Source organism: Trachinotus anak, unplaced genomic scaffold (genome assembly GCF_046630095.1).
Source record: "Trachinotus anak isolate AG129_WGS33_773 ecotype Australia unplaced genomic scaffold, CSIRO_AGI_Tana_v1 ptg000020l, whole genome shotgun sequence".
Lineage (NCBI taxonomy): Eukaryota > Metazoa > Chordata > Actinopteri > Carangiformes > Carangidae > Trachinotus > Trachinotus anak.
The window spans coordinates 2,356,534-2,364,854 of NW_027273871.1; the positions used below are offsets into that span (position 1 = coordinate 2,356,534).

Genomic DNA, 8,321 nt, shown 5'->3' on the forward strand with positions numbered 1-8,321 from the left:
TGCATGCACATTTGTCATTTTATTGTAAATTCCTCATAATTCAAACTACCTGAGTAGGCAGCAAGAAAATGTATTGAGGCTTTTCATCCATATACACTGTACCACAAGATTACCGGTTTTATAAACTTATATTTACACGAACACCTGAAACAGAAACGTGTTTGAGCTGACATTACTGCACAGAAGAACAGAGCTTTCCATCATGAGGTTGGAGTTTGTGCTGGCGAGGAGTCAGCTCCACCGGAGGCAGCAGTGATGTTGAGCTCCTTGAGTTTTTCTGTCAGCGTCGTCTCCTCTCCCAGGCTAAGTTGAAGGTCAGTCAGGGGCTCCACAAACTCAGTTCCTGCGACACTCTTTCCTGTCAGTGGATCAACCACCCGACCTACTTTATACACTATCTCAGCCAGTTCATGCTTCACATGTTTGGACCTGGCCTGCGGCAGAGCCTTGAGAAGGACGATATCTCCCACAGTACACTGTCGCAAAGCATCATGGGCAAAGTAAGTCTTCCTCTTGTTGTAGTACTATAGGGAAGAAAAGACATCATTAGACTTATTAAATGCACAGCACAGCAATCAATAACTGATCAGAAAATGAGTAGCACAGCTGTACACAGTGTCAGTGTGTTTGTCACATACAACTTTGAATTAATAATTTGTGTTGAATTTATATTATTGAAAAGATTATTAAGAAAAGTGGGCAAATTATCATGTTCTTGGCCACTTGCAATATTTTCGATAGATTTTATCATGAGTTTAACAGCTGATTGACGTAATTACTATTCATCAAATAATGGCAAATGCAGAAGTTACTGCTGTCCAATGTGATGTTTTACAACATTTGCATAGTCTGACTGCAAGCCACTGGGATGAATTCAATTTATCATAACATGATACAGAAAAGAGAAAGAAACTGCTCATATTTGTGAAGCTGTAAACTGTAAGTCTTCTGCGTTTTAACTGATAAATGAGGAAACCAATGTAATTAACCTTATGACACTGATTAGTTTCGACTCAACTTGTCAAGTACAATTGATTTTTTTATGATTAGTTAGTTAGGTTGTTACAACATTAAGTTTATCTCTAACATCTTAAAAAGGTGCACAGTGTTTACCAGTGTTATTTCCATCTCTCTCAAATTACTGGCTTAAACACAGTAGTCTTAATAATAATGGTAGCTGTAGTTGCTATGGTAGTGGTTGTTTGGAATTAATGGCCGCTATAAATCTCTTACAGCCAAACATATATTCGTACTATTTCAAATAACAGTTTTAATGTAGTTTATTAATTTCTATGGCAAAGTTTGTCAAACCTGTGGTACAACAACATTACACACCGAAGGAAAAAAAGAAATTTATGGAAAAACATATTTGTGTTTCTTAAATCAAACATGAATGAACAGTTTTAAAGTTTCACCTTGAGCAGGTAAGGGTCCAACACCAGCCTTGTGACTCTCACTTTTGCCGTTTTGTACATCTTGGTCCCTATTACTCTGCCGATGATCCATTTGGCATGGACCGCTGCCTGCTGGACTGACATTCTGGAAAGTGCTATTCAACCCTGTGTAACAGAAAACCAGAAAATGTTACATTTTGTCCCCAGCCTCTTTTGCAAATCAAATATTATAATATCACAATACCTGGCCTCTATCCAACGGGGGACTTAATTTCAATCTAAACTTTTTTTTTTTTTTGCACAATACTAATCTTTTATCACTGATTTTTTAACCTTGATAAATGCATTTTATAAGCTCATAGTATTTTTTTGTATAAATAACTAGGAACGTTTCCTGTTCAGATAAATGTGGTGGAGTAAAAAGCGCAGTTTTCCCACTGAAACGTGGTGGAGCAGAAATAATATAAAATGGAAAAAACTCAAGTACAAATACCATAAAATTGTACGCAGGTTAAGTATAGTACTTAAGTAAATGTACTGCGTTACCTTCCACCACTGCCTCCAGCAGCTCTTGAATTAATTGCTATTCTTAACATTAAAACGTACACTTCGCCTTAATTATTACAATATAGGAACCAACATAAGTATGAAACGGATACTTTTACAGTAACATTATGTACGTTTCATGTTATAAATAAGAGGAGGATATCATGAGACGACGAGCAGCAGCTACATCGAGCCTCACCGTGGCTTTAGCTTCACAAACACATTTAGTTAAAAGCAGTTACAAGCTACATCGACTTTATTTGACCTCAGCGCAGATTAACTGTTCAGATAGAGAGTGAAAAATAAACTTACCTAACCTATTATAAAACACTTTAAAAGGTCAAAAAAAATCTTCAGCAGCGGCACTTCTCCATGCCGCAGAGGTCGGCTTGTTTTGATGACGTAAACTACGGGTAGTAACGAGGTTCAGAGTGTGGAGCGACGGTGAGTGCGTTTTGTCAAAGGAGTTAATTTTCTTTTCGATAAACTCGATTGTAGTTGCATTTTAAAATAAGAAATATAATGTTGGTGTAGAACAAATCGACTCCTCATGTTACTTGCAAACTTTGGTATTAACTACCAAAATCCTTAAAGCTGCATTTGAATTTTTAAATGAACCTCAAAGTTCAAATACAAGAGCCAAGCCAACCATTTTATTCTATACTTATTTACCATTCTTTATTGTGTTGATGCTGTTGGCCCAACAGTTATTTCAATAGTATTTGTTTTTAAGACTAAGAATATGACATTTTCATTTTGGCCAGGAGATGGTAGTAGAGAAACAAGAAGAGGAGAGAAGAGAAGAGTATGTTCCTAGTTAAGAAAAGGGGTGTCTAAAACCTAAAGGTAAGCAAGAGGACAAAATATTACAAACATTTATTACGGCAGCAGGACAGGTGTAATGGACGCCTGTGTGATATTGACACTGAGCTGCAGATGGTTCTCCTTAATCTGTTTAACAAGTTTAACTGATGTAAACAGGACAGCAGGGGAGACATGTAGTGCTGTGAAAACCTGTCATCCTGAAGGAGAAAGGAAGTGACAATCAACAACAGAACAACATCAAAATTTATAATGGTGCACAAACATTAAAAAAAAAGTGAAGTTAGTGAGAGTCTCGTCATTATTAATGAGAGGAAAACATCTGTAGTAATAATTTGGTTGTAAACTGGTAGTAAGGAAGCTGAGTGCGGCCTTGGCTGCAGTTTTTTTTTTTTTTTCCCAATCTTGCCATTTCATAATCATGACTAAATTTTCTCTCAACATAGCAAAGTGGTTTTCTCAAGATGCAGCATCTAATTTGATCTGATAATATATGATCTAGGAAATCCCATTATTGACAAGTACTTCAGAGAGTAGCTTAACTTACACAGGCACCATCCAATCAGTCATCTTCATTTTACACTAATGAGGCTGCAACTTCACAGAAGAATGTATTTCAGTGATCCTGCTGACATTGTTCACTTCATTAGTACCCAGTAATTTATGGGATGCACATAATAATCAGAGAGGTGCATATTACAACATATAAGAGCATTCTGAAGTTAATAAGACTAATAGCCTACAGCTATTCTACAGTGGCCAAGACAGCTCAATACACAGATGTTTTTATGTTATCTCAAAATCATGATTTTATTCTGGTGGTTTTGTGTAAATTTGCTTCATATTTGTCTGTTTGGTTGTGCTGTGTGTACTTGCACTGCATGAGTTGTCAAATTTATTTGCTTGTGTATTTGTCAATGCTCCATTAATTCTTGTGTCTACTTTGATATTGATTTCTTTATGCCAGACTTCTGTGAATGGACCACATAATTACCAATACCCCATCAAGCCATTTGGCAACGACAATACCTATTCTGGATCTCCGTTAAAGCAAATATAAGTGGGAGAGATTTACACAGATGCATTTATACCGCTACGTTAACGGTCGTGTCCCTGAGTAGGAATTGGCTGTGGCTCAGAACCAACCACAGGCGGACCAATCTGGCCTTAATCAGGGCCATGTTGTAGTAAAGCACAGATCTGGGTCTCTGTTTCCCATTTAAGGCAGTGCAGCATTGGTATACCCCTGCCAGAATTACAGCATTAGACAACTTTAGTCTCCTTCATACAAGAACACTGAGACAATTCACATAATACCAACTGTTTTCATACGGTTCCCTGTTAAACGTGTTCTCTCTCTACAAATACTGTAAAGCTAAACCGATCATCAGAACAGAGATGATGCATACGCTGGCTGCCACCACAGCCACCATCGTATAACATATACTTAAGGGACTACATAATACAAAGGCTGTTTTATTGCACTCTTATGATGTGAATAAGCACAGGAACAGCTCCACTGCCCACAGTCCATACTCCACAGTCTACCTCTTATCAAAACTGTGGGTTAGCCTACAAGTGCAGCTCACATGGTATCAATGGCCATATTACAATATTTACCCAAAGATAATCGCATTCATACCTAATTACAAATGCAGCCAGTGTTTTCATATATGAGAGGGCTGACATGGTCGGTTATCAGCTCGGAATCATGTGAAACCTCGGCTGTCGTGACATAAGACAGAGGCCTGATAGCACATAGGCTGCGATTACACATGTATGTTTTCTATGATAACATACTGACCCCTTAATCGCCAAGTTTTATGTTTTCAGATTAACATGCTGCACTAACGTTGGCCTACATCCTCTTGTGTAAGTTATTGGTCCCCAGATATGACATTTTTCAATAGATTAGACTATTTAGCCAGAGTGTCTGTGTATGACTTTGAACAAGCCTGTCAGTGAATTAAAATCTGCCTTTAGGGGTCTGTGCATGGGGTCCTTTTAAAGCTGGGGAAAGTCAAGTGATTATATTGTGGAAGTACTGGGAAGATTTGGTTATGAGAGAATGTTTTGTTGTTTTCAGAGTTTAAAAAAAAAGGCCACAAGATCAAACAATCTGATGGTGGATATGGGACTCTTTTTTTCACTGTCACCCTGACCTCTCTAAGAACTCTGTGTCTTTATGGTCTGTCTTCACGGCCTCAACATCTGAATCAAATTTGTTTCATATACACGAAAAGTGACAAGAGTAGTTGTGTAAAGAATGAAAAAAGTAAGCTTGGGAGAGAAAGTTATCTATGCCTATCTCACACATCTGCACACCTTCCTTATGGCTGTAAAAAAAAACAAAAACAGGTATCTGGATAATTTAGCCTTCCACAAAGAGCAATCAATAAGCCTATTTGCCTCGTGATTTTGGGTTGGGGGAAGGATTCCTTTAGGACTCAATTATCAAAGTTATTTTAATTAACAATCACAGAATATGTTTGAGATTCGAGCAACCAGTTGGACTGAGGAATCATCACCCCGAAGAACATACAAAAAAACCATACTGAATAGATATCTCCTTTTTTATTTGGCTGATAAATCTAACTATTCCAACCCCTTGTGCAGTCTGTGAAAACAACAAGGTCATTTGGATCTCTCCCTCCTTCAGCTTCCAGCACTGAGGGTTAAAAGTTGAAAGCGAGATAGCACGGTGGTGGCAGCAAGAAACCGAGGAAGGGCGAGGCATGGCGAAGAGGAAAAAGCTCGGTAGTGCTAACATTTGTGGTCGATGTGAAAGGCCAGTGAGTCACAGACTGGCAGGCTAATGTGATTGTTTCCACGGTGGATTGACTGTAGGATTAATGAAAGTGTTCCCCTTTTGGGCTGCAGCCAAAATTTAAACAGAGCTGGTGATGATTACACAGAGATGGTTATCCTGGAGGCCCCGTCTGTCTCTGACTGTCTGTGCACCTTCTCTCATCTTTTGTTCTCCTCACAGTTACAGTTCGAGAGTTGCTTTAACCTCAGTTAGTGAAGCGGCACGTGGCAGAGCTCACAAAACCACACAACGTGTTTGCCACAGATCAATAATTGTTTGGTGGCTCTGGTCTGATTATATTGTTTTGTTGCTGTTAGGCTTTTCACATTGTACAGAATAATGGCTGTATTCAGTTATGTGACTTTATTTTTCTCAAAATGAAGCGCGCTTTCATGCACCACCAGTGGACATGAGCGCCGCTCGCCTGTAAAACTCCAGTACACAATATACTGAACTCACACCTGATTCACACCTCTCCAAGTGTCACCATGAAGCAGTATACAGAGCTACTGTCAACATAAACCACTGTCCACCCAGATTTGCTGCACCACACCAGTCCAGCTGTTGGTAACAAGCCAATAAACCTGGTTCAGGTCTGACAATCGCCAACAGACATGAAGACAAAGATTTGAGCTCAGCCGACAGGATGTCATTATATTATTATTAAGCATGTCTCACTAAGCTCTGATAAACCCTCACGTTTGACTTGACTACATGTAAACATCATAAGTATTTGGCTGCAATATTGGAACCAAAATACTTTGGAGTGGTATTTGGAGCTTTATCTTTTTTTGAGTTTAAACAGCTGATTGCAGCAGAATTAAAAGACTTTTAATAAATACTTTTGTGTTGCCAAAGGCACCCTGGACCATCTTCAAGAGTCCAGAATCAAACCGAGGGAGCAAAGGATGAGGACCATCTGTCACGATAGTTATGACTTCATCACTTTACTCTACAACTCAGTGTCGTCTGGGATTTCCCTGTCATTTCTCTGGCCATTCTGACTTTTGTAACAAGCTTACTCATGCGCCTGGATTCATGAGCGAACCGTGCTGTCAAGAGACATGCTCGCACACTCTTGATCTGTGTTTTGTAAACTATTTCAAGGACTGACTGACTCACTCTGCATCTGTCTCCTTAAAAGTTTTAGCCTTTGTGTGCATCTCTTAAAAATACAGTTAGTATTTATAAGAGATTTGCTCGTCAAGGTCAACTGGCCCTGCTGTTAAATAATATTTTCTATCAAATAATGTTTTCGTCAGTCTTACAAATTTTAATCTCCTCTAGGAATATTAAGGTAAACTCCACCGAGTTCACAGATTAAAGTCTCTTTTGTGGTCTTGGGATGTACTACTGCATGCATGAAAATAAGTTGTAATGTCTTTTTAGTCTTTTGTGTATTCAGGAGGAGCTGCACAAAGTCTGACACTTCAGTCAGCGTCAGTTGGAGATGAAGACTAGAAGCTTGAAAATAAAAAAATCTGGGTGTTGTAGAGTTAGACAGACGTGAGTTTATTCATCTCTGCTTGATGCTAGCAGCTTGAGACTACATTAGCTGCTATTAGTATAAAACACCTGAATTTCTGACCATTCTGTTGTTTGCTGAGTTGGATTATGGGTAATGTTGGTGCCAGGTTTTCACGGGGAAGAAGAACACATGGAGTAACAAAGCTTATATCTCTGGTTCTGCTGCACTGATTTAGATCCTCTGAATCAGTGGAGTATTCTTGTAATGTCAGAGTTAAGGCACTGGGTACTACAATATACTCGGTACTAATATTTTCTTTTGGAGACATGGACACAATCCATCCTCAGTGTTAGCTCCCCACCTCCAGAACAGGCAGGTATTACGTCCTCTTATACACAGAAAGTGGTGCCTGTGCTGTAATGATCTTGTATTTATGGATCCTGAACCTCTTGGTCCACATATATGATGCCTCCTCAACTGTGTGACATTGTCACAACATGTGACATCCTGTCTTTTCCTTGAGCTTCACGCCCCACTTCCATCAAGCAGAGCATTACAAAGTGCACTTGTAGTATGTTTTCACTCTCCTGCCTCTAACAGCATTTGTTGTCATGGCTGAGGATAGTAATTAAAAGCGACTGTTTATTCCATATTATGTATGCATGAAGTGAATATGAGGGGAACGTGTCGGTGTGCTTTGTTTATTCTGGTGTGTACAGACCAGCTGTCTGTGCTCTGACAGACGTGGAGCTATTACATCAACACTGAGCTCTGGCTCCTCAGGTAGAGAAGCATAAATCATTCAGTATTAGCCAAAACAATGACAAGCTCTTCTGGATCACATGGTGAGAAATGAGCCATGCTCACTGTCTCCCTGTCTATCGTACCGTTCCAGACTCTGTGCTGTTGAGAGAGGCTTGGGTACAGTACATGAGTAAATGTACTTGGTTGTATCCCACTACTGGCATAAGGCGGCTCAAAGGTTTTGAAAATGTTTTGCCTGCTCTCACTTTGCAAATGAAGCCAAAGCAGCATATATTTGTGGTCATTAACCTGTAGTTTAGCCTGTGTTAGAATACCAGATTTTATATTTTCAGTTCTCATCCCAAATTCTTACTTTTGAGTCTGGCCGTGACCCTTTGTTGTTTGTCATGTTTGCGTCCCCTCATTTTCTGTCAACTCTCCACTTGTCCTCTTTGTTGTCTGTTCTTACCTGAACTGCCTCTGCATGGTCTAAAATATCTAAGTCAACTTCACCTGCAGTGACAAAGATGTATTTGAC

General features: G+C 39.3%; 1 protein-coding gene across 2 annotated transcripts; it reads right to left on the reverse strand.

The window, feature by feature from the left end:
* Window positions 1–6: 6 nt before the first annotated feature.
* Window positions 7–2,373, reverse strand: mrps17 (mitochondrial ribosomal protein S17). 2 transcript variants are annotated; one of them, XM_071506080.1, is made up of 3 exons: window positions 2,249–2,373; window positions 1,416–1,559; window positions 7–524 (listed from the first exon to the last, which is right to left on the reverse strand). In XM_071506080.1, exons 2-3 carry the CDS (start codon window positions 1,536–1,538, stop codon window positions 201–203), a joined length of 447 nt encoding a protein of 148 aa, XP_071362181.1. In that variant the 5' UTR covers window positions 1,539–1,559; window positions 2,249–2,373; the 3' UTR covers window positions 7–200. The 2 variants fall into 2 exon arrangements, with proteins under 2 accessions (XP_071362181.1, XP_071362183.1); XM_071506082.1 differs by having other exon boundaries at window positions 2,253–2,347.
* Window positions 2,374–8,321: the final 5,948 nt, after the last annotated feature.